Raw genomic sequence first — 26,412 nt, 5'->3', positions numbered from 1 at the left:
TTTGCTAGGCTGTGGTTGTTGGTTGTTGGTGTTGATGAGTGACTCTTCCACTTGACGGTCTCGATGATGGTTCATATCAGTTGCGACCCCGACTTTCGAATTTTCCGCGATCACTTGTGATTGATAATTGATCAATATAAACTGGCGGTTAAATGAACAGCACAATTTTCACGAAATTTTCACTAAAAACTCTTCAGGGTCCCTGTTCGGGCGCCAAACACGTTCACGTTCATTAAAACTCAGTTTTTAAAAAGAAATTTTATTTGCAAAAAATACATGTTAACACATCAAGTGGCTGAAGTAGACTAACTAAAATGAGCGCACTGAGAGCGACACTAAGCGGTACTGACAAAAATAGTAGTCAGCACATCAATTGTTTAGGTTCACATAATTTATCTATGTAACTAACTATGCTTATCACCTAAAACCTATGACTTGAAACATTCAAAAAATGTGTATTTTCGATACAGTATCTAGTATCTAAAAAATCGATTGAGACTAGATTTCCCCTGACTCATTATTTCCTCAGAACCTCTAATCTAATTATTTTATGCACCTCTAACCTAATTATTTTATGCACCCATAGCCCGCGCATCCTTCAAGAGATGGCCGAGCTAGAATCTATTCTTGAGCATTGGCCTACTCAGTTGGATGCACATTGAAAATGCTATTTCTTCAATAATCAAAGTTTGAAAACATGACGTATGGCTGTTTGCAGTAACTCACTCAACAATGGCAATATCGTCGTCGTCTTGCACAGATGAGGCGAGCATCTCACTCGAGTTTCCTGTTCGTCTCTTTTTGACAGGCACACTGACATCCTGGTCGACTTTGCGCTTTGCCGCCGAAGATCCTGAAATCACCAGCTGCTCCTCATCAACAGTCATCACGAGATCGTCATCACTGTCTTCGTATTCTTTCGCTTCACCTCCATTTTTGCAGTCTAAAATTATGGAAAACACATCAAAATGAAAATAAAAACAAAAAAACAATAATAGTTATAGTTATGAAAATGACAAGAGAGCATAAATATTATACAAAACATGTCCTAGGTTGATAGAACAGCAATTTGCGGACTGTGGTAGCCCAATTCTGTCAAGCGAGAAGTAATATTTATGTGAAAACCATCGAGCAACAGCCTAAGTATTTTTCTTCTAATAAAGATTTTCATACCATATTTTCAAAAATATATTGTTAAATATATCAATACATCATGCATATAAAATCACAACATTTTGAGGTGCTTTAGATTTTTTAAAATCATCACAGTACCATGGATTGTACAGTGCGTCCATTATGACGAGCACAGCAAAATAAACAGTCAATGTGGCAACATAGCATTACTGTTCACTATAGCATTAGCATCATGTTACTATAGAAACATGAGTAAAGTCATTCAATGTGTACGGTTTCAACAGGTCGGCAGTATTGTTTTGTGTACGATAATGTAAGCATGTCATTTTGCCAACAACTACGAGTATTGCTCATTTGCAGTATTTTACCAGTAAAACGCCTTTAATTTTTTTCCTGTGGGGTTATCTCGAAGGTTTTAAAAAATAGGTTTTATACTCTGAATGAGCGGAAGATGAAGATTACAACGAAGATTAGAAATATTAGTTTCTTGATTATTTTATCAGATTTGGAACATGGAACATTCGAACTCTTACAAGAAAAGAAGTTGAGTTAGTGGAGGAAATGAAAAAATATAAAATTAAGGTGTTGGGTCTGAGTGAAACAAGAAGAAAGGGAGTAGGAAAGAGAGTATTGGATGGAGGATATGTCATGCGCTACTCAGCAATTCCAGTAGGAAGAAGAGTTAGTGGTGGGGGGGGGGGAGGAATTGCTGTAGTCATGGATGAAGACACACACAACACAAGAGTTAGAAGCTGGGAAGTTGTAAGTCCTAGAATTATCAGAGTACATCTTGAAGACCTAGAAAAGAAAATAAGCATAATTCAAGTGTATGGACCAAAAGAAGATGCAAGTGTTGGTTGCAACTTGATCGAGCGACCATCAAGGCTGAAGAATCAAGGAAGCTGGTGGTGATGGGAGATTTCAATGAAAGAGTTGGATTAGATCAAGAGGATGGTCATGGAAGTATGGGAATGTATGGTTGTGAAAGAGTGAAGAATAATAATGGACAGTGACTGATTGAATACTCATCACAACACAATCTTCTCATCGGCAACACTTGGTTCATTCACAAAAGAATAATTCATAAGATCACATTCGTGGGAGAAGGTAGGGAGGCTGAGAGTATGATCGATTACATTCTGTATCAGGGCAACCTCAGGTATGCTGCCAAGGATGTTAGAGTCATCAGAGGAGCTGAACTTGGTACTGACCATAGGCTACTGGTGGCAGACACAGGGTTTGAAGAAGGGAAGATGGAACGGCAGAGAGCATACACGAGAATAAACCATGAAGAACTGAGGTGTATTGACAGCAGGGAAAGATATAGAATAGAGCTCTCAGCCCGCATTGAAAACATACAGAATAGTGATAATGATGTTGATGACTTCTGGAATGGACTGAAAGATGCTATAATAGGTGCTGCTAAGGAAGTTTGTGGTGAGAGACGGCTGGGAAGGTTCAAAAAGAGGACAAGATGGTGGATGGAGGAAGTTAAGATGAAAGTGAGAGAGAAAAAGAAAGCTTACAGGAAGCATATGAAAACTAAAAGACAGGATGAATACAGAATATATGTGGAGAAAATAAATGATGCAGAAATAATAGTAAAGTTAGCGAAAATAAAATCGTGGCAAGATTTTGGTCAATATCTACAAGACAAGCATGGACAGAATAATGGAAGGTCATTTTGGAAAGTTGTGAGATGTTTGAGAGGAAAATATGGGAAGCAAGTCAGAACAATAGTGGACGAAGAAGGAAGGTTGTTGTCACAAAAAGAGGAAGTACTGGATAGATGGAGAAGATACTATGAGAGTGAGTTTTGACAACGCCCAGGATGAGGACAATCGACATGAGATTGATCAAATAGGGAATGAAAAAGAGAGAATAGCAATTGTCATCAGCAGGGAGGAGGTAGTAGAATCCATTAAAGGACTGAAGGTTGGGAAGGCAGCAGGAGAGGATGGTATTGCACCAGAATTAATTTAATGGGGAGGAGATATCTTGGTAAATAAATTATTGGATTTGATCAACCACACGTGGCTGCAAGAAAGAGTCCCTATGCAGTGGAGAAAGAATATTATCATACCAATTCATTAAGAAGGGTCCCACCACTCAATGTGACAACTATAGAGCTGTATGCTTGCTTAACCCAGGTGGTCATGAAAATGTATACAACTTGAGAATAGGCTGCGCAAAGTGGTGGAAGAAGATTTGGAAGAGATGAACAGGCGGCATTCAGACCAGGCAGACAAACTCAAGAGCATATCTCATCCCTTAGAAGTAAATGCTCAAAATTTCTGGAGAGGGGAAGGAACTTGTATTTGGCCTTTCTGGATTTGAAGGCTGCATTTGACACAGTTCCATGGAAGCTAGTATGAACTGTGTTCAATAAAAAGAGATCTTTTATCTTTATTTTTCAAAATAAAGATAAATTCTGTAGGATTGATAAAACATTTTACAACTTGAGACCAGACAGTTCGCTGAGGTATGTTGTTCAAGATTCTAAGTTGAGCATGTTAATAAGAAGACTGTTGATGTATATGAGCTCTAGATTTATTAATATAATTCCATTTAATATTCTTCAAAGAAGGGAATTCATCTGATATTCATTTGGAGAGAATAGAGGCTTGGATTAAGGAAAAGTATTTCTTTTCCCTGGGACCTGAATGGTAGTTTTCTTTTAATCTCTGTTTTATTCTAGTTTTTCCTATTGGAAAAACTTTTTTCTCTCTCTACAAATTTTGTTATCAATCTTTTGTTTTTTTTCAGTAAAGTATTTTTTCTTGTCATCAGCTTGATTTTGTATTGTAACTTGTATTTTGTTTTTAGTTTTTATTTTGAATCGGACTTTTTGACCGTTCGAGCAGTGGTGACGGCCGGTTGTGTTTTCAGGAGCGATAAGATAAGCGGTTATTGCTGTGTCTTTGGCGATTGTTGGATTTCTCTCATTTTGTAACCTACGTAAAAACAGTCATTATTCGTAAAAGCATAATAATAATAATTAGTTAACTACCACAATCAACTTAACTAATACATAATAATTGCTAATGTCATGTTTTTAACAATATAGTAGAGTAATCACAGTCTAGATTCAAATAATTCTTGCATCAAACTTATAGTATAACCACAAAGTAAAGACGTAATATAGTAACGTTTCAAATAATTCTTCAAAGTAAAGACTTATTATATTATTATTAATCTATGGTATAACGCATATAACTTAGTTCAATTCATCAATTTCTTAAATTAATATTTTTAACTTCATTCAATTTAACCCAACCATTTCAGTTAATAAATAGTCAATTTCTGATCTCTCCTTTTTATCCAATTGAAGTCAACTTGTGATAGACAATATTACGTTTTTTCGCTCTCTAATTTATAGTTTTGTCAAGCTTTAATTTAGGAATTCAGTAGTAATTCAGCCTAATTAAGTAATACAGCCGACAGTTGGTACATGTGAATCTACTTACACGTGGTATAATACTAGGGAATTGAGAGAAAATATACTTTTTAATAAAGTCAAATAATTATAATATAGCTGTTTAATTTGCATTGTAATAAAGTTTGAATTTTTATTACCTAATGTGTATTGATTGATTCATTACACTGCTCTTTTGTTTGGGGGCTTATTGCATTATATAGCAATATATATCATTATGTAGCAATACGGGATACGCCCGATCCATGGGGGAGGCATAAGTTAGGCTTTCAATTTTAAATTAACTTATTATAGCTAAGCAAGGCCACGTGAGTTTCTTGCGTTCGCTTCCATCAGAGAAGCGGTTTGAATCAATCTAACAATAACACTAATTGAGAAATATCAATAATAAGAAAAATCCCCTGTAATTATAATCTGCTGAAAGTATAGTTTCTTTAAGAGAATAAACTTGATATTGATAAATGATCACATTAATATTTTGCTTCGGAACTGTTTCCGTACTATCATGTAACTGCATTTGTTTTCTCTAATCTCATCGGCCTCTTATCTTCATTAAGCTAACGGTTTATCTCTTCAGTTCTCATTTTTACATTTCAACATAAAAGCCTGTAAAGGATTTCCATCCAATCACTTCTCTACTTCTATTCTATGTTATGTAATAGAGCCCACTCGTGTTAACCTTTATAACAAAAATAGTTACAGAATCACGATCTATTCTTTCACATTAGCGAGGGTTGCTAAGGACATATTATAAATTGTTGTGGTATTGATTGTTGTCTTGGATCTCATGGAAGAAAGAACTTCAAGAGAGAAAATTGGGCTCCTTTATAACTCATTTATCTTCCGTAAATCTAACACTTTCAGTTGCAGGAATCTTTCATGGCGTTGTACTAATAAAAATTGTTCTGTAACTTTGAAGACTACACCAAATAAATCTACACTAGTAGAAATGAGGGGGGATTCTCATAACCATCCAATCAATATGAGCGGCATATCCTTTGTGAGTGGACGGAATGATGTTGATAATGATGATTTTATTCAGCGCACAAATCTGGATCTAGATTCGGAAAATTCTCAACCTGAGAGACTAAGTAGTGATAAGGATTTAAATGTCCATTTCCCTCTCCCAACATTTGACGATAGTAAAGCTGAGTTGAGCTTCATACGCTCCAAGATTGTTGAGTTGGAGCATATAAAGACTAAGTTGATAAAAAGATCAGTTGAACTAGAGGCTACTGAGCTTGAACTGGATAAAGCACCCGATACCCCCTTGATTGAGGGGAATACGAGTGTAGATGTACCTCCTATAAGGAGTCGTGAAGGTGACATGCGCGTGGTAGAATTGACAAAACAAATTATTGACATGGAGTTACAGATAAAGGAAATGATATCCACAATAAGGACATTGGAGATGGACCACTTAGTGTTACAGGGTAAAATCATAAGTCTGAGCACTTTAGCTGAGTCGTATCAGAAAGATGAAAAACAGCTGATAAATGATAATGTTGAAAATACAGAGGGAATATCCAGTCATCCCAGGGGAAGGTCAGGGGATTCCTCACACGAAAATAGGAAAGCATTCAAGAGCCTCATTATAGAGGATTCCATAATTAAACACCTGAAATCTGACAATATTGTGAATGATACATGTATTGTGAGCTCACCGGGAATTGGAATTGATGATTTGAAGAACTCTTTAAAATTATATAAGGATGTATATAATGTGGTTTTGCTGAATGTAGGGACTAATGATGCTTGGAATACAAGAACTCCAGACGACCTGGGCATTAAAATGAAAGCTCTAATTGAAATGGCTAGGAATACATTCCAAACAGCTACGCTGGTGGTGAGTGGTTTACTGCATAGACGTGACATAGACTTAAGGTATATTGATGCAATAAATGGTGTCATTGAATGGCATTGTGCACAGTATGATTGCACAATATTTTTAGATCCTAATTGTTGGGTTTTCGATAGGGAAATTGGGCGACATGGGTTGCATCTTAATAGGAGAGGATCCCGGAACCTTAGATATCTATTCAACCGTATTATTTCTGGTGTAGAGCAGAAATCTATGCAATCAGCCACATCTTCCACTTCATCTGATTCGACTTTTTTAGGGGTTCAATCTCAAGTAGAATGATTGATAAGACAGAAGCTCCTAGATTGAGTGGTCTTTTTTGTAATGTTCAATCATTGAATAATAAGATTTATGATGTTGAAATGTTGAATTTTAAAGATGCGTATGATATTATATGTTTTACAGAGCACTGGATGAGAGCTGACGAGCTTGAACTGGCTAGAATCCGTGACTATTCATTAATAACTGCTTTCTGTAGAAAAGAGAAAAGTCAAGGTGGTGTCGCTATGTTTGCTTCAGATGCTTCTTGTTATCCAATTAGAGAAATTGATGTTGAGGGGTATTGTTCAGAATTGCATAATGAATACGCCTGTGTGATTCTTCCTGTGCAGAGACTTGTTATATTGGCAGTATATCGGTCACCACATGGTGATTTGGGTTTGTTCTTTGCCAACTTTGACAGGCTCTTAACATCACTAGCTAAATATCGACCCGAATATAGAGCACAAGATTTCTTTTTCTAGCCACGCTAATTATTTAACTACAAATTATTTATTCATTTTCATGTAAAATTGTTGTTAATTAGTGAATAAAATTTGATTTGATTTGAATATGATTTTGGTGTGGGGGGTGACTTTAATACAAATGTAATCGATTCTGCTGCTAGGGAAACAATTGATTTCAGAAAAACTTCAAGATCAAATGACTTACACCTGACCAACTTTGAACCAACTCGGGGTCAAACCTGTCTGGATAATGTAGCGACCAACTTAGATTCTGGTTTGTACTTGGTGGAAGTAAGGGATTACGTTTTGTGTGATCATTTTTCGGTGTCTTTCAAGGTAACTGTGAATGATGAGGGACGCAGTTGGGAAGGTGGACCTAATGATTCAAATTGTCCCCCCAGACTGATAAGGACCTATAAACACAGGCCTGTGTATAACACAGGCTAGAATTCAAAATTTCTGTCATAGTCTCAGTGCGATTGAGTGGCCCAATGTTCTGATTTTCTCCGGGGGAGAAGAGAATTTCAATGCTTTCATTGACCTTTTCATGAGGCTCTTCCATGAATTATTTCCTGCTAGATTGTCAAAACAAAGGAGTTTTACAAAAAAAGAGGAATGCCTGATTGGATAAATCAGTCTGTATTAGCTCTTAGGAATTGTATCTTGAAAGCATAAATGATAAGTATAGATTGAGTCAATCACCACATGATCAACGTGTGTTTAAATCTGTACGTAAGCTGTACAGACATGAACTGAGACAGGCTAATTTGCAGTACAATGCACTAAAAATTGAGAGGGCTTCTAATAAGTGTTCTACGGCTTGGAGCATTATCCGGGAAGTATCTAAGCCTTCAAGACAAACAGTACGAAATACGCCAGTCACACCTGATAAATTCAATGAGTTTTTGTCTCGTCTGTTCTCCATATACGTGAAAAGATTGATACTCATCCAGTGTCAGCTGTGCAATTGCTTGCTAGGAGTTCTGCTCCGGTTTCCACATTCAAATTCAGGCCACTCTCTTTCAAGACTGTTGAAAACAGTATTGAAAATGAAAAACAGCAAAAGTAGGGACATATATGATATTTCAAGCTCCTTAATTAAAGCTGTGATTGCTTTTATTGTGACTCCTCTTACAAATTGTATCAATGCCTGTATTGACGATGCAGTTTTCCCCTACATTCAGAAGCGTTCCAAGACAGTGCCAGTTCATAAAAAAGGGAGTTGGGACGATCCTGCCAATTTTCGACCTATACCAGTAGGATCAATATTTGCAAAGGTTTTTGAGACTGGTATGGCAATAGCATTGTATGAATATTTTGAAAGCAAGAGTATATTCACATCTTCCCAGTATGGATTCAGGTCTGGTCGGTCAGCAATTGATGCTGTGGAGAGTTTAAAAAATTACTATTTGGCTTCTCAACCCTCTCCAGATAATCAGAAGAGAGCAGGTTACTTTGGAATCTTACTGCTAAGGTCTGCTATGTGTCCTGTGAAAAAATTATTGAACTTTTCCGCAGTTATTGAGCACCTTACATTGGTATATTTTTTATTAACATTAGACAGCGATCTAACTATGCCCCAAGTAGTACTACTCACATTATTAGAACTGAGAATCATGTGACTGAAGTACTTTTTTCTTGCATCCCTAACTGCCTTCTTATATTTATTTTTAGTGAGTTGTACAGATTTTTTAAATGTTGAGATCTGTAAACTTGATAGAGATAATACAACTCATCACATTCATCTTTAAGAGTTTTTAGTTCACCTGTGACTGAAAATCAGTTTTAACAGCTTTTAAGTATGTATCTGGAAAATTTTTCAATTTTTTATCCCTATCTGATATATAAACATCAAACCACACAACAGATCCAATAAGCTCCAAAAAATGAGCTATATTACAATAATTTATTAGTCTAATTTTATCAAAGCTTTGATTCATAGAAAAAGGAGCAGGCTTAACTGTTGTCAGCTTCAAAAAGTAAGGCATTATGGTCAGAAAGAGCTGTATGAATGACTTCTACATTGTATCTACTACCGTGTATATTTGTTAATACATTCTATACAGGACCCTGGATTTACTATCCCTGGTCTTGTGATACTATTTATGGTAGGACTTAAACCAAAACTATCAAGCATACTGCATAGTTGTGTTTTTTCTCTATATTCACGATCAAAAATTACATTAAAATCACCACCAATAATTATCGAAAAAACTCGTTTAAAAATCAACAATAGAATCTCATACAAAAAATTTAGGAAGGCAGTGAAAACAGCATAATTATTGTTATAAGGCCGGTAAATTGAAACAGCTATTACTTTTTTCTGGGATCTCAATGCACAAGCTTCACATACCATTTCAGTGGATAATTTGTTTACATCTGTAAGATCGTTGATGACTAACAAATAAAGCAGCTCCTCCCCTACTCTTATTAGATCGACAAAAATAAGATACAAGACTAAATCCCGGAATTGATATACAATTCATCTCAGTATCTCTGAGCCAATGCTCAGGTACTGCAATAATTTCCACACTATATTGAGTCGTTAAAAGAGCAAGATCATCACTCTTGTTTGTCAGGCCCTGTAAATTCCAGAACAGAAAGCCGCAACATTTTTTCTGAGAATCTAAATATCTTCTATCACTAACGCTTTCTTCCTGTAACTCATTATTCTTGCAAATTTGTTTTCTAGTCCCAGCAACATATTTATCCGATCTTTGAAAATGATTTGTAACTCCAAATTGTGGGTTTATATCATAATATGTAGTATGACTACTCGTATTCCCTAAATCTAGAATCCTAAAAAATACCCTTATTATCAAAATGCCCAAAGCCCAACTCAATAATCTCAGACACACAGTTTTTAGAATTAAACATTTCACTCAATCTGATAATTTCATTACTCACAAAATTTTTACCTTCTAGCATTGAGATGCTGACCATGTTTAGTGTGGAAACCCCTACCTACTGAACTCAAATCGACAACTTTTACATTACTGAAACGGTATGCTAATTTATTAATGAATTCATAAGTCTTTTTTATTTCAATATTCACACACGAGCCTTCTATTAGATCATATCGAAGAGGAAAGGCCATTCCACACAGCACGTGGCGTGCGTGGCTGGACGCACGCTAGCTACTTTTCAAAACATCGCTTCCCAGCTAATCAAATGAAGCAATTCACATAGCAGCTACGGCCACGCGGCAACGCTTGCTATACTAGCCACGCGTGGCTACCGTTTGCTCTCTGAGCGATCTTTTTAAACGTGTCCGGCCACGTTTTGGTCCGAGCATGCGCAGAACGTATACTAGACGTATACTATCGTATAGAACGTATACTATCATTGTCAGCCTCAAGGTCGCGCATTAAATGATGGAATTCGCCATAGGTCTTCATTTTTTTATTGATTGGATGTACCCACTGGTCCCGTGCTGTCACCGAATACAATAAAACCAGCTCATTATCATTACAACTGCTGCTGCTGGAGTCATCAAACCAAGGTGAGCCACAAGAAAATCCAGATTCACACCACGGGACCGTCGGAGTTGACATCTTCCTGCATACTGACGGGAAACGTGGCCGGTATAGCATCGCAACAGTCGTGGCGGTGTGAATTGGCATGTGGCTAGCGTGGCCGGCGTGGCGTGCGTCCAGCCACGCACGCCACGTGCTGTGTGGAATGGCCTGAAGAATGGCAACAATTACATTAGTATTATGGAGTCCGCTGACAGTTCTTTTTATAGTGCTGACTGCCCGCTTCGCCTCATTGCATGATACATAATTTGATCCGCTGATTATTACCACTGTATCGTTTTTCGAAAAAAACGTTGCACTGTTCGTTACAACGGTCCAGAACAGCCTCCGACTTAGCACCCGGCTTTACACTTCCAAATACCTTACACTCTGGTGCCTTTTCATTTATTATAAGTGGTATATTTCGCCCGTGACTGTCGCTAAATATATTTATACGTTTAATAGTAGCTAATGGCTCCCCCGCACAACCATTTGTCACCGAATTTTTACACGAGTTCTTTGTTTTTCCTTTAAAACCTTGATGTTTCAAATTCTTATTATGATATTTTATATTGTTGGTATTCTTCACAATAACACTAAGCAGAAGATTTTCATCACGTAATGCCCTGTTGTCAGCCTCTAAAGTTTCGATTGTTGTGGACATGGCTTTTATTTGTTGCACTAGGCTTAGATTATCATTGTCGAATTTTAGAGTCATAGAGTTGATTTGTGTATTTTGTGATTTGATCTCGTCTTCCAGTGAAAAAATCTGTGCCTTTAAGGGCCGTTTGCACAGTATAGATTGCTAAACTCGATTAAGTTAATCCGAAAGTTTAAACTTGAATCGGTATTTCAGTGCATTTACTAATCCAGTTTAAGTTAAACTAGTTTAGCGTTAAGTTGGTAATAGAATGTCCTGATTTTTACAGGAAATTTGTTATTTGTTTACAAACCATCAGTAATTTGAGGTTATGTAGCTACTATTTTAGAATTTTCTTGTTCTTGTTCAAAATCAACAGAGTTGTAAGCTGTACGGTTCTAAAAGTGAAAAGCGATCAAGAAATTCTTTGAATAATTATGTTTAGTTGGCACCAGAAAATATATTTTAGAATATTAGATAAAAAAGTTATTTTGTTTACGCTTGAATCTACCATGGTCTTCCTCGTTTATTAGAAATCTCTCGAAAGCAATATCTCATTTATGTGTTATTAAAAACATGTTTTCAAATCGAAGACCACTGTTAAAAATTGTCTTATTTTCTATCAAGTGGTTTATTCAATCAATAAATTTAAATTATTTGTTTTTTGCCCAATTTTTCTCAGTTTCAAAATTTCTTCGCAGTCATCTTTATCAATCGCATTAAAAACTTCCATCAATTCCTCCATTACAATCATTTTTACATTCAAATAATGATTCACTATAACCTAATTTAATAATATTTATCGTCTACGGAAGCATTAAAAACAACCGTCGAAAAATAATTTACTGTAAGCTGTTTCCCCATCAAATCTTTACAGATGTCAAGTTAATCCAAATTATTTGGTTTAAACCTCCTGCTTTGGAGGTTTAAACTTTCCCAGAGTTCAAACTCAATACAGAGATTAAACTAATACTGTGCAAACGGAATTTTAGTTAAAACCAAAAAAAATCCAGATTTGGTTTAAGCTTTAGCTTGATAGCCGTTTGCACAGTGTACGTTTAAGCTAAAGCTTAAACCAAATCTGGATTTTTTTTGGTTTTAACTAAAATTCCGTTTGCACAGTATTAGTTTAATCTCTGTATTGAGTTTAAACTCTGGGAAAGTTTAAACCTCCAAAGCAGGAGGTTTAAACCAAATAATTTGGATTAACTTGACATCTGTAAAGATTTGATGGGGAAACAGCTTACAGTAAATTATTTTTCGACGGTTGTTTTTAATGCTTCCGTAGACGATAAATATTATTAAATTAGGTTATAGTGAATCATTATTTGAATGTAAAAATGATTGTAATGGAGGAATTGATGGAAGTTTTTAATGCGATTGATAAAGATGACTGCGAAGAAATTTTGAAACTGAGAAAAATTGGGCAAAAAACAAATAATTTAAATTTATTGATTGAATAAACCACTTGATAGAAAATAAGACAATTTTTAACAGTGGTCTTCGATTTGAAAACATGTTTTTAATAACACATAAATGAGATATTGCTTTCGAGAGATTTCTAATAAACGAGGAAGACCATGGTAGATTCAAGCGTAAACAAAATAACTTTTTTATCTAATATTCTAAAATATATTTTCTGGTGCCAACTAAACATAATTATTCAAAGAATTTCTTGATCGCTTTTCACTTTTAGAACCGTACACTTTTACTGATTTGTAGCACACGATAAACGAAGAAATAAACTTTAAAAACTTAAAATTTCAAGGAGCTAATTGCAATAAACCGACCCGGCAGAATTCAGGCCTGCCACCCCCTGTTTGTGTTTTAATGAATAAGACAGACATTTTAAACTTATGTCACAACATATTTTTGTAATAACTTTCATAAGCATAATATACTTATATACATAATTATAACCAATTTATTTACATAATTATAACCAAAATTTCATAACATGAGTTCAAAATGGCTGCCTTGTTCATTAGTGCACGTAAAAATTTGATTTACCACACTTGTTGACGTTTTATGGAGTCAAAACTAATATTACTAATCTCAGTTGTAATGCTCATTTTCAAAGTATAATACCTATTTATTAAACCCTTTGAGATTCCCTCACAGGAAAAAATCTGGATACGTTTAATACTGGTAAAATATTGTTGAAGAAGAAACACTCGTTGCTCGAACTTGGCAAAAAGGCATGCTTAGATTATCGTGAACAAAACAATACTGCAAACCTGTTGTAAACTGTACACATTAAATGAATCATTTATTCATGAATAGTGATACTATCTTGCGTTAGCCACACACCGAATACAAAAACCCCTCTCTTTCCTTACCCGATTCTGCCTCTTCTGTTGGTTTAAGCAAATCTGGATCAGCAACAACTTCGAAAAGTGGATCATCTCTTCCAGGTTCCCTGAAGCACAATTTTTTAGATCAATTACAGAGTGTCAAAAATATTGGATAACTCATACTCATATATGCTTCAATTTGAGCAATTGAAATAGTTTTCAAGAAAATTTAGAATGGAATTTACAAATTAAGTATAAAGTATAGTTCCAATAGAGTAGCATTTTAACATTAATGAATGACAAGTGACAACATTTATATTATTTATGTAAAATCCGTATTAATCAAAATGTTAGATCTCAGGGTGGAGATTCAATATTTGAACATTTGAATATTCTAGTCTGATGAAATTTACTCGAGTATAGTGGAGCTATTATGCAATCTCGTTGGAGAATATGTATCACAGGGAAGTACAGAACATCACTGTGTAAGCTAATAATCAAATAGACACCTTATGATTTCCTCCTAATTTCAACAAATCAGTCCTTAATACATTGAAACAAAGTTGAAAAATCTGGTGTGGCGCACTCACACAACTTTCCTTGCCGTTATGAAAATTTATCACCTGACGCTAGTGTTCCCGCGCATCTCAAGTCTACTATGCAAAGATCTAAGCCAGCTGGTGACAGACTATAACGCTGGAGACACACGAGGTCTGCTATCTCTTCATAGTGAATCATCTAATAGAATCAACAGTTGCCAACAGTTTGCAATTGAAATAATAACATTTTCTCGAATTTCGAGCTTATTTTGAATTTTAGGTGAAAATGTTAATAAATATTAATTGTAGAGATTTTCATGCTCAATCTTTTACATTTGAAATTTTTTGTTTAAATTGTATCTGAAGCCTGATAATTGGAAATCTAAAATTAAATCTAAATCTAAAAAGCTTAGTCGGGGCGGAACTCCAGAAATTTTTACAGATATTGGACTTGTGGCAGTTGATAGAGCTTATCGATGACTATTCTAGGTATAACTTTAATCAAAATCGTTGGAGCCGTTTTCGAGAAAATCGCGAAAAACCCTGTTTTTGACAACATTTTCGTCTTTTTAGCCGCCATCTTGAATCGCATTAGATCGAAATTGTTTGTGTCGGATCCTTATAGGGGAAGGACATTAAGTCATTCCGTTAATTGGGAGATGAGATATCGTGTACACAGACACACATACACTCATACACACACATACACACTGTAATATTACATTTTTTCTCGATTAAAATCGAATCTTCAATTCGAGATCTATAAAACTTGATAGTAAATATCAGAGTAATCGATATGCGGACAACTTTTAACTGAGAATTTATCGTAAATAATTGTGTTGCACATTCCATGGTATCACCGAAACAGAGTTAACAGAATTAACAGATCATTATAAATATAGAGGATATATAATTTAAAATAACAGTTTCGAAATAAAGTTTTATTGAGAACAAATGTAAAATGTAAATTCTAAACTTGTAATTTATAATTTTTTTGGAATATAATATCGATGACGTGTTCATAACGTCGTCACTGGTTTGAGGTGTGGCTTTGCTCTGTACTTGTTAGCCCTTCTCTAAAAAATGGTGGCTTGCTATGGTGTTCTAATTTTGTGCTCTCTGAATATTTTTCTGTTTAATTGAAATTTATAATGTCTTAATTTGAGTTTTGAACAGTTTTATGGTGTTCTAATTTTGTATAATTTGATTTGTGTGTCTACAAGCCTATAGCCATGGTTTTGAACTATATAAATGGATAAGTATTTTAGCTTGTAATGATGCTATATTATGTTTAAGTGTTGTAAGGTATTGTTTTGTGAATTTGTGTTGTATATTGCCAAAATTCTTCTGAAGATTATAAGTTGGTTTGCTCTGAAAACTGGATTTCTCATTCATAAGCAATAGATCCATTCATAATTTATCAAGAATCTACCATTTTGGAGCCGATAACTTCCTTTAGGTTAATAGGTGAGAAATGCTATCCAACCTATTTAGGATAAATTGGTAGCACGGCAACACACACACACACACACAGACCAATACCCAAAACCAACTTTTTTGGACTCAGGGGACCTTGAAACGTATAGAAATTTAGAAATTGGGGTACCTTAATTTTTTTTCGGAAAGCAATACTTGCCTTACCTATGGTAATAGGGCAAGGAAAGTAAAAATCAGACTATAGAATTATTCATTATAAATCAGCTGACAAGTGATTACACAGATGTGTGGAGAAGCAGACTGGCTTACCATAGGTAAGGAAAGTATTGCTTTCCGAAAAAATTAAGCTACCCCAATTTGTAAATTTCTATAAGTTTCGAGGTCCCCTGAGTCCAAAAAAGTAGTTTTTGGGTATTGGTCTGTATGTGTGTGTGTGTGTGTGTGTGTGTGTGTGTGTGTGTGTGTGTACACGATATCTCATCTCCCAATTAACGAAATGACTTGAAATTTGGAACTTAATGTCCTTCCCCTATAAGGATCCGACACGAACAATTTCGATCAAATGCGATTCAAGATGGCGGCTAAAAAGACGAAAATGTTGTCAAAAACAGGGTTTTTCGCGATTTTCTCGAAAACGGCTCCAACGATTTTGATTAAAGTTATACCTAGAATAGTCATCGATAAGCTCTATCAACTGCCACAAGTCCAATATCTGTAAAAATTTCTGGAGTTCCGCCCCGACTAAGCATTTAGATTTAGATTTCCAATTATCAGGCTTCAGATACAATTTAATCAAAAAATTTCCTCGAAACGTATAGAAATTTACAAATTGGGGTAGCTTCATTTTTTTCGGAAAGAAATACTTGCCTTACCTATGGTAATAGGGCAAGGAAAGTAAAAATCAGACTATAGAATTATTCATTATAAATCAGCTGACAAGTGATTACACAGATGTGTGGAGAAGCAGACTGGCTTACCATAGGTAAGGAAAGTATTGCTTTCCGAAAAAATTAAGCTACCCCAATTTGTAAATTTCTATAAGTTTCGAGGTCCCCTGAGTCCAAAAAAGTAGTTTTTGGGTATTGGTCTGTATGTGTGTGTGTGTGTGTGTGTGTGTGTGTGTGTGTGTGTGTGTGTGTGTGTGTGTGTGTGTGTGTGTGTGTGTGTGTGTGTATGTGTACACGATATCTCATCTCCCAATTAACGAAATGACTTGAAATTTGGAACTTAATGTCCTTCCCCTATAAGGATCCGACACGAACAATTTCGATCTCCTTTAAATCAACACCAGAACCAGCTGTGTGCCTTGTTTAATAAGATTTATAGGAATTTTCAAAGTTGTAAAGTCCTTTTTGAATCACCCGGTATAATAATACAGCTTTATTTACATTCTCAAAAGAACAAAAGCCTCTCTTATGAGATATATGTGGTTGGCAACGAATACAATATTTCACATCATAAAATTTTTTAGTTTCAGTTGTGACGTACCAATGATTGTACAGTCCTCAAAATACACAATAAATTCATTCATAGGCTAGTATGAGAACGAAATAATTTCCATCACCGTAAAAACAATACAATCTTATCTGAGGTAGATAGACGACTGTTATCTAACCTACAAAGCAGGAAATCAGTAATTGTATACCTTTCAAAATTTGTCAATGGAAAAAACCGTATATGTTTGTATGTTTATGGATTAGATCAGTAAAATTATATTTGAAGGTTAGTTTTGAAACAAAAACATAACCCTAAAACAGACCAAGGCTAACTCGTTAACAAGTAGCAAATTGAGAAGGCAGTTCGACTAAAGATCGATCATAAAAATTATATATTATTAACTTTTTCATTTTTTATACTTTCATTTCTGTGCCAAATAGGCCCGAATATTTATTTATTGAACTATCAAAAAAATATATACTTGTTAAAAATATGTAGACAAGTTAGCTTAGCCATATATGACGATTGAGGGTCGATATTCTAGCATATAAAAAACCATATAAACAAAAAAAGGAAGAAATATTTATTTATTATTGTGTTCGTTATTGTTATAAGCATATATATTCTTATATTATGTCTACTTTATGTTATAAAAGCATGTCTATGTTCTATAATCATTAGCTATTCATCGAAGCCAATTTTGAATGCATATCATCATAGACAAATTCTATTATTTATTTGTGTATTATTATAATTATAAAAACTAAATGATAATTTGGAACAACTTAAAATCAGGAATTTCGCCCTATTTAAAAGCTTTAAAGTTGGACACAGTGACACCACCCATTCAGCGTATTGGTTACGTCACAGAATCGGACCAATCCCGAATTAATATGTAAATTTGGCGAGATAAAATTTGAAGAAGAAATTCAAGTGAAAATTAGAAGAGAAGACTCGAGGCCATTTTTGCAAGGATCATCGGTAGGATGCAGACCTAGTCCACGTACCTAATTGTTCAAAAGCTTTAATTTCTGTTTAATGTAATTCAATCTTCGTTTTTGTTTTAAAAAAGTTGTTCCAAAGTTCCTATAATAACTGTGATACTAAGATTTTCAATTTCATTTAAATAAACCCCGAAATTATATTAGTGAAGTCTGCTCAACCTTTTTCGCCACGTGAAAGGATCCAGCCGGAACGATATATTCTACGGCCGAATATATTTCGAAAACCAAAAAACGGAAACAAAAGTCTACGTAAGTTATTCGAATATATAAAAGGGGATCCCCGTAAATCTGCGAAAATTGTACAGCGTATAAATTCGTCCATTTGGAAAAGTCATGACTATAGTATTAAGGGTGCAAAAGTTATCGTAATTAATTTTCCTTAGTATTAAATAAATTTAAATATCTAAGCTGTACTTAGCCAAAAGGTCTATTTTCCTTAGGCGAAACCACACCCAGAGAGTAATTTTAATTATTAATTTGTTCTATTCCCTGAATCACCATTTTATATTAACTTTTTTTTCTTGTTTAACTAGTTCAGTTTATGACCCTTTCCAAAGGGCTATTAACCATTTTATTTTGTTTAATTGAAGAGTACCGAACTTTTTATATAATATTTATAATTTAAAGATTCAAATCTGCTGTCAACCAATCTTCATTCTGTATCTATTGAAAGCTATAATTTACATAATCTGTTCATTAATTTATTCCATATTTGTTGTAAAAGTATATCCTTCAGAATATATCCATTTTACCGTTTTATTAAACTGGGTTTACTTCATTATACCTCCAAATTCGTTCTTTCTCGACTGACACACATTGATCATTCAGGACACATCCTGTTCTGCAATAGTCAGACATTAGCGAGTATAGTATCTATCATTAGACTATTATTTCTTCTGGTGGTAAATGGTGGTCGATTTTCTTATCAAGTAATAAATTCTTTCATTGAGAGTATCCCGCAGAATCAAATAATAAATCGACTTCCACTAGCCTACCACACCGAGGTGAAGTGAATCCTACATCATTAGCCGATCAACGTCGCAAAGAGAGGTAGTAGATCGTTTAGACAACATTAGAATTAAACTCGGTACTCGAAATATTTACTATTTTGGTTCAGCACTTTGCTCTCATACAACCTATAGTACTTATCAGAGGCCTGGTTCGCATGGATTTGCCATTCTGTCTGTTGTTTCATGCGGTCTAATATCTTTCCAAATTACGGCACAATTATTGGATTCTGGATATATTAGTCATCATTTGGAGAAAAGGTTCACTCCAAAATTACTATCTCTGTCTGATCCTAGTGACAGCATAATTTACACTCAGCAGGTTCAAGTTGAACTGCATTTTATTATTAAATTGAATTTAATTCCACCTCACCATATTATAACCACCTACAGCATTAAGTTAGAAATTCAGGTCCCTTACTTCGGCTACCTTTGTAGACCGCCAAACCCTCTATTGAGCAAATTAACTTTTCCAATCTATTACATCCATACACCAGTCATTCTACTTAGATACTCTGATTTAAGTGATATCGACAATCCGATTAAACAAAGGTTGGTCGACCTAACCTACAACTACCTATCGTTAAATCATAACCTCAAGTACTATAATTGTTCAATTATTCTATTTAATCTGACCATTTTAACTATCAATTACTTTTCTACTGTACGTCCTCCCCTCTCTACGGAGCAAAATAGGCTGCAACATTCGCCAACACAAGGTAAGACCTACCATACGAGGCAATCGTACTTATGGTTAAACGATTATAATCCTAGTTCCTTGTCATATAATTCAAGTTATATATTTCCGTGTCCCCCCCCCTTGGAGTAAGATTATGACACATGACGCTTCAACAAGAGACTGGGATTTGACACAGTCTATCAATAATTTTTGCACATCTTCCCCCGTCTCTAGATTCAGTCAGCCACAAATCTCTAACTCGGAAAAAATCTTCCGTTCACCGGAGTGCTGGGCGTCTCCTTCCTCTGGTCCTGTCCCGTGGTATCCATTCTGTGTATGTCTTCGCCCAACTGTCAGCTTCCATCCTTGTCACGTGACCGGCCGATCTCCAATTGATTAGATGAGCTCCTCGCTGCAGATACTTCACATTAATCATTTTCAGAAAGAAAGTGTTCCTATATCTGGTATCCATTCTCTGCTGCAGTCAAAATCCGAGTATACTTCTTGCCGTTTAAATTTTTCTGAGAATTCGAAACCTGCTTCCCATCCGTGGCTGGTATGACTCCTTTCCAATCCTCTCGTCTTGTAGCTCTCCTGTTCCCTCAGTCTTCCTCTAGTTTCACTTTGTTTCTCTCGCTTAACACTGAGATGGTCAGTTCCAGTAGATTTTTGCAGTCATTTTGTTAGAAATCTATCCGAACTATTTTGTCTTGCTGCTCTCTTTCCCTTTTGTTTTGAATTTTGTTATCTACCAGGTTCCTTGGGAATGTCTCTTCACTCCTGCATCTCTTTGAACTGGTTTCTCCTCCATTATCAAACTCTTCCAGAGATAGAAGTTGACTGTTAACTTTCAATCTATTGCCTATCATTAATACCGTTCTCCCTTCTTTCTTCAGCTTTATGAGATGTGGAAACAGCAGTTTTCTTGTTTCCCGAACCACTCTGGTTAGACCTTCTTTTATTCTAATGTGTTCGAATTGTGAGCTTTCTTTTAGAGCACGTTTCTTTCTCAAGATAAGATTTCGAACAACTGGTGAGTTGTTCAATTTTACAACCACTAGTGATTCATACTTCTTCTTATTTGTCTTCCAAATGTCTTTGATATAGCTCTCATATATTTTCGGTACAAGGTACTTCAGTATACTCATTATCTCCTCATTCATCACGAAAAAAGTTTTTGCATGAGCTCCAAAGAATAATATATTGTATCTCATCTCTTTTTCAGCATTATACCTATCGGTTGTCGAACACTTCTGTTTTATAGCTTGAATTTTTGTTTCTATACTTTCTATTTACTTTCCAAAAAAAATCCATTGCATATACCTTGTACCAAGTGCCTTGTACCAAATACCTAAATCCAATAGCATCTACCTTGTTTTCAAGAATGTCCAGCTTCCCTAGCTTTTCCAGATTTTTCCTAGCTTTTTATCTACTGTACCATTTCGATTTCGAACTGTTTGCCTATTGATTTATTATTTCCAGTTGAGATTATAATAATCGATGCTTTGATAGATCGAAGCTTTGTCTGACATCGATTAGAAATTAATCGATTATTCCCGATCGATACCTATCCCTAGCCACACCTCACCAGCCTCGTATTCAATCTTCCTAATCTAAAACAATATCCTCGTCAACTTTTACTGACTTTCACGATTCAAAACAGTGTTTAACAGGAAAAATTATAGCTAATCATTACCGGTCCTCAAAGTTTTGATGAATCACACAAAATAAGCACTCTGAAATTAATATATCACTATAATTTATTCCAATATTTTCATGGACTTGATACCACTCATTACTTTTCACAGCAGACCACAGCTGCCAACATCAATAATTGTATTGTCACAAAGTGAATTTTGTGACGAATAGAGAATCGTTATTTAGTATATAATTTAGCGAATTTTCTTTATAGAGGAAAAATTGGGTTGACAGTCGGATGTATTTTGTTGAACTTAGAGTTGAGTGTGTACATCATCATCATCGCCGACAACCCCTGCAATTATCATCAGCGGATTCATCTGAACCAGAAATTTCCAGATTTTGTCTACTGGTTTGAGCGTTCTGTTATCTAACATGCAGTCAGCAGCAGTCGCGCCAGAGTAGCCGCTTCTTGTAATTTCTGGTGAGAAAGATTGTTTACCGGCCTAATCTATTATAGTAATTAACAGTATTGCCATCATGGTTACACCCTTAGCATCATGATCATCTGAATCATCCCCTGTCACCTGATCGGTGGCGTGATCATCTCCTGAGACTCCTATTGGACGGTAATCTCTTTTCCCCTGGCCTCCTAATTTTCCACGGACCCTACTCTACAAGGAGCAGACCTGGGTGAGAGGCAGTTGTTCAACGATTGAGTTTGTGTATGGCCGCGTTCCGTGCGGCATCCCCAAATGTGGTGTTTGTGGTGTTCTATAGGGATAATATTCTATTCTCTATTTTATTGAATAGAATATTGTGAGTTGAATTACCGACTATTTGAAGGTAGATTTCCCTGGGGTATTTTCTGTCCTTGTAGATTTTATTTATAGTGCAGTTGTTCGGTAGTCGAGCGTGTGAATGGGTCGCGAATCTCCTCTCCTTACGACGTTCCCGGTACTAGTTTATTACTAGGGGAATTATTCTATTTTTATGTCAGAATAGAACATTGTAGGACGAGTTCCGGACAACTCGAAGTTAGATTTTCCTTGGGGATTTTCTTTCTTGTTAGTTATTTCTCCCAAACTCGTATCACTGGGGGTGAACGAGCTATCCTTGGTTTCGAAACCTGGAGGGGTCTTAAGTTTGTGCTACAAACGGTTAAGTGGGAAATTTAACTAGGCTCTTGTAGGGGGTTATTTTAGAGTACTTCATTTATAAGTCTCGACTCTGTCGCTTCACGACGTTTTCAAGTTTAATATGCGAATTGGGAATCGGTTTGCAATTCTCCGTATTTGGATCTGCAGCGATTCAGGTAACTGTATGTTGGGACTGGTCGCTTATATGTGTTTCCTTTCCTGTAGTAAGGTGGCCCTCAATTTAAAGAGTAATTTTTCTCAATTGAATTTTTATTCTTGTAGGGAAATCCCTGTCCTTTTTATGAATAGTTTTTCTCAATTAATTTTTATTCTTGTGGGGAAATCCCTGTCCTTTTTGAGAATAGTTTTCTCGATTAATTTTTATCCTTGTAGAGAAATTATTATCATTTTGAGTAAATTTTCCTTGCTTAGTTTTCATACTATAGAGTGGTCCTGTATTTCAACTTTGCTTAGCAGTTTCGGACTAGCTATAATTCCTAGTAGGAAAATTCCGATCCTTTTCCTAGAGAACTCAGATGCAGCTTGAGTTCGTCTTTGTCGAAGTCATCAGACTGCGACGTCCTTTCTCTTTCTTTCTCTTTATTTTCCCTATACTAAAATCCTTCAAGCTCTCAGGTACAGCTTGAGAACTTCCCGGTCGAAGTCATCAGACTGCGACAAGCTTCCTCTTACTCTTTCCTAATTTTTCCTGTTCTAAGATCCTTCCCGATCTCAGTTCCAGACTCGAGATCGACCCCGTCGCGGTCTCAGACCCGCGAAAAGTTTAGGAAAACCCTGTTTAGATCAGGATCTCAGTTTCAGATTAGAGATCGTCCCAGTCGCGGTTTTTCAGACCCGCGAATCTTTCTAAAATTCCTAGAAACCTGTCTCCTCTCATAGCAAATATTATTTGCTGGTTTTCCCTGTGGAAAATCCACTAATTTTCCCGTGATCTCAGTTGCAAATTAGAGATTGATTTTGTTGTAATCCTGAAACTGGCAATTGCTTGGAAAAGCCCATTAAAATATTTTCCTGAATTAGGAGTCTCTAACTCGATATTTTCCTTGTGGAAAATCCTGGAAAAATCCTTTCCTACCCTGACAACGACAGACTGTTGTCTTCCCAATATTATTCTACAGACTGTGTCTGTGAAATTCTTTTCTATCCTCTCATAATAGTCGACATACTGACTATTAATTTAAAAGCGTTTCGATCGATTGAGAGTGATTTCCATTCCCTCAAGGGCTGTTACAGAGTAGCGCTTAATAACCGGCGCGCAGTTGCTAGACAGGGGAAAACCTATTTAGCAGTTTCAGAATTGCTGAAAATCCTTTCGCAGCTACAGGCTCGCGATTCAGAAATCCTACACCTAAAACTCTGTATACTGAATCTTAAATATCCCGTATTGAAAACTTATATCCTGTGGGGCTAGCAGGATCAATTTGATGATCGATAGAGTGCAATTGTCAGATTGCGGATTATTGAACAAACATCTGTTTGCTGTAGAGAATAATAATCGTATTATTTATTCTATGTACCATATACCCTATACTGTAAACCATATACCCTATACCTCAGACCCTGTACCCTATTCTCTATAGCTTACATCCTAGGCCTATACCGTACTCTATTCAACTATATCTTAAATACCACTAACAACTCCATAGATCCATCATACCTTTACCCAATAGCTCTTACCTTAAACCCCATAGAAAAACCTCTTTCCGGGCTCGCAGATCCAGTCTGCCCGCCGTCAGCTCGCAGTTGGTTCAGACTGCGTACTACCTTCATAAATAGAATTATTTGTAGGGATCTGATAGTCGGATCTGTCTCCTCCTTGTATATGGTTATCTTAATCCCATTTAACACCCACCCTGTATTTCAAAGGCCGAGGGCCGAATCGGCCAGCAACGGCACGGGCGAACACTCTTCCCTTGAAATTAAATACATCGCGACAGAAACAGAGGATAAAGAATCAGGATAGGGGGAGAAGTGTAGGTCCAGTATCTCCACCAGACAGTACGGCTACTGACCCCGACCCATATCCGGCTGTAGCTAGTCCGCGTTTTAGCAATACTTCGCAATTATTAGATAACCTAGGGGGTGGAATAGGCGTATCTAATAGTATATAATTAGCAATGAAAATACAAACCTGTGCTTGATATTGACTGTGAGATTGTAGTTCTGAAGGAAATCATCTACTTCCAAAATGGACCCATCAATTATTTTACACGCCTGTAACAAACATTCATTAGATGTAGAGAGATATAGATATGAAAATGTGTGATCTAATGTTTTTTTTATTTTAGCACTACAGCCCAATATGAGCTTTGGCCGACTCCACTACAGCTCTTCACTCTTCTCGGTCTTTTAAATAAGTTTTTTAATACAATTTTTCAATAAAACTTATTCAAAACAAATACGTCTTTCAACTAAATACTCAAACTTTTAATACAGGATCAACGACAATGATCAATAATAGCATAAAGTAAAAATGAAAAGTTTATTTATATTCTAGGATAGTGTTTGCTTTGAAATAGCAATACTTATGCTATTATATTATTACCAGCTGGCCCGGCGAACTTCGTACCGTCAAAAATAGCAACTAGTAATATTATACAGAGTTGGTGAGAATATTATTATAGAAACAGCTGAATTCTACAAGTGAGATATTACAGTAGTAGGTTCTAAAGTAACTATATAAACTGTATGTTATATAGTTACTGTAGTAGATTCCATTGGAATCCTATTGCAATTGAAAAAAAAAACTGTCCGCCATCTTGGATCCGTCATATGGATCCAACTTCATTTCGAATCCAACTTCATTTTTTCAAATCGGAAGGTGGTCATGAATGTGATACATGATTTCGATACAGAATTTCAAAGGAAAATTAATGGCGAAACCCGCACATCGATATCCCAAACCGTTTCAATGATCTCAACATTACAAAAGTCATTAACATAATGTTAATCTGCGTTTAAACCGGAGTTAATAAATAACACCAGTTAACAAAAAGATATCAACTTGACTGAATCGACAAAAACTTCTCTTAACCAAAGTTAATAACTCGTGGTTTTAACAGAAAATTCCTTGTTATTAACAAGATTTATGTTATTCATCAAGAGTCGGTGAAGATGAAAGGAAATGTGTTATGTTATTAACAAAAGTTAATAGCCTCTTTTAGCGCATTAATTTTTGTTAACAGGTTGCTATCTTCCCCGCAACCCCCTCCCCAAGCATTCTGCTACACAGATTGCGCCAGTGTTTCCTACCAGCTACAGCTGCAGAAGAAACACGTGACAAAGTTATCAACTTTTGTTGATAACAAAACTAGCAGCCAAAAGAGAATGTTATTAAAACATCAGGTAATAACAAAAATGTTAAAAACTTTTATCAACTCCGGTGTAAATGCACCTTAATATGATTTGTTTACTCTAGAGCAGATGAAGATCATTATATTAATGATCACACCAGTTTCAATTTAAATTATTTTGAAGACATTTTCACTTTCCTTCCTCTATTACCATAGGTAAGGAAAGTATTGCTTTCCGAAAAAAATTCAGGTACCCCAATTTCTAAATTTCTATACGTTTCAAGGTCCCCCTGAGTCCAAAAAAGTGGTTTTTGGGTATTGGTCTGTATGTGTGTGTCAAAAACAGGGTTTTTCGCGATTTTCTCGAAAACGGCTCCAACGATTTTGATTAAATTTATACCTAAAATAGTCATTAATAAAGCTCTATCAACTGCCACAAGTCCCATATCTGTAAAAATTTCAGGAGCTCCACCCCATCTATGCAAAGTTTGATTTTAGATTCCCAATTATCGGGCTTCAGATACAATTTAAACAAAAAATTTCGAGTGGAAAAAATTGAGCATGAAAATCTCTACAATTAATGTCCAGTAACATTTTCACCTAACATTGAAAT

General features: G+C 35.6%; 1 protein-coding gene across 1 annotated transcript in view; it reads right to left on the bottom strand.

The window, feature by feature from the left end:
• LOC111054957 (SUMO-activating enzyme subunit 2) overlaps positions 1 to 26,412 on the bottom strand; it is an 86,343-nt gene that overhangs the window by 5,237 nt on the left and 54,694 nt on the right. Inside the window, exons 9-11 of the mRNA XM_039429475.1 lie at positions 24,638 to 24,720; positions 13,651 to 13,730; positions 727 to 943 (exon numbers count right to left, since the gene is read on the bottom strand). Coding sequence (XP_039285409.1) covers positions 727 to 943; positions 13,651 to 13,730; positions 24,638 to 24,720 — 380 coding nt within the window. The remainder of the gene's footprint in view (positions 1 to 726; positions 944 to 13,650; positions 13,731 to 24,637; positions 24,721 to 26,412) is intronic.

This window comes from Nilaparvata lugens, chromosome 5, assembly GCF_014356525.2.
Source record: "Nilaparvata lugens isolate BPH chromosome 5, ASM1435652v1, whole genome shotgun sequence".
Lineage (NCBI taxonomy): Eukaryota > Metazoa > Arthropoda > Insecta > Hemiptera > Delphacidae > Nilaparvata > Nilaparvata lugens.
This window is presented reverse-complemented; position numbering and strand designations above follow the sequence as displayed.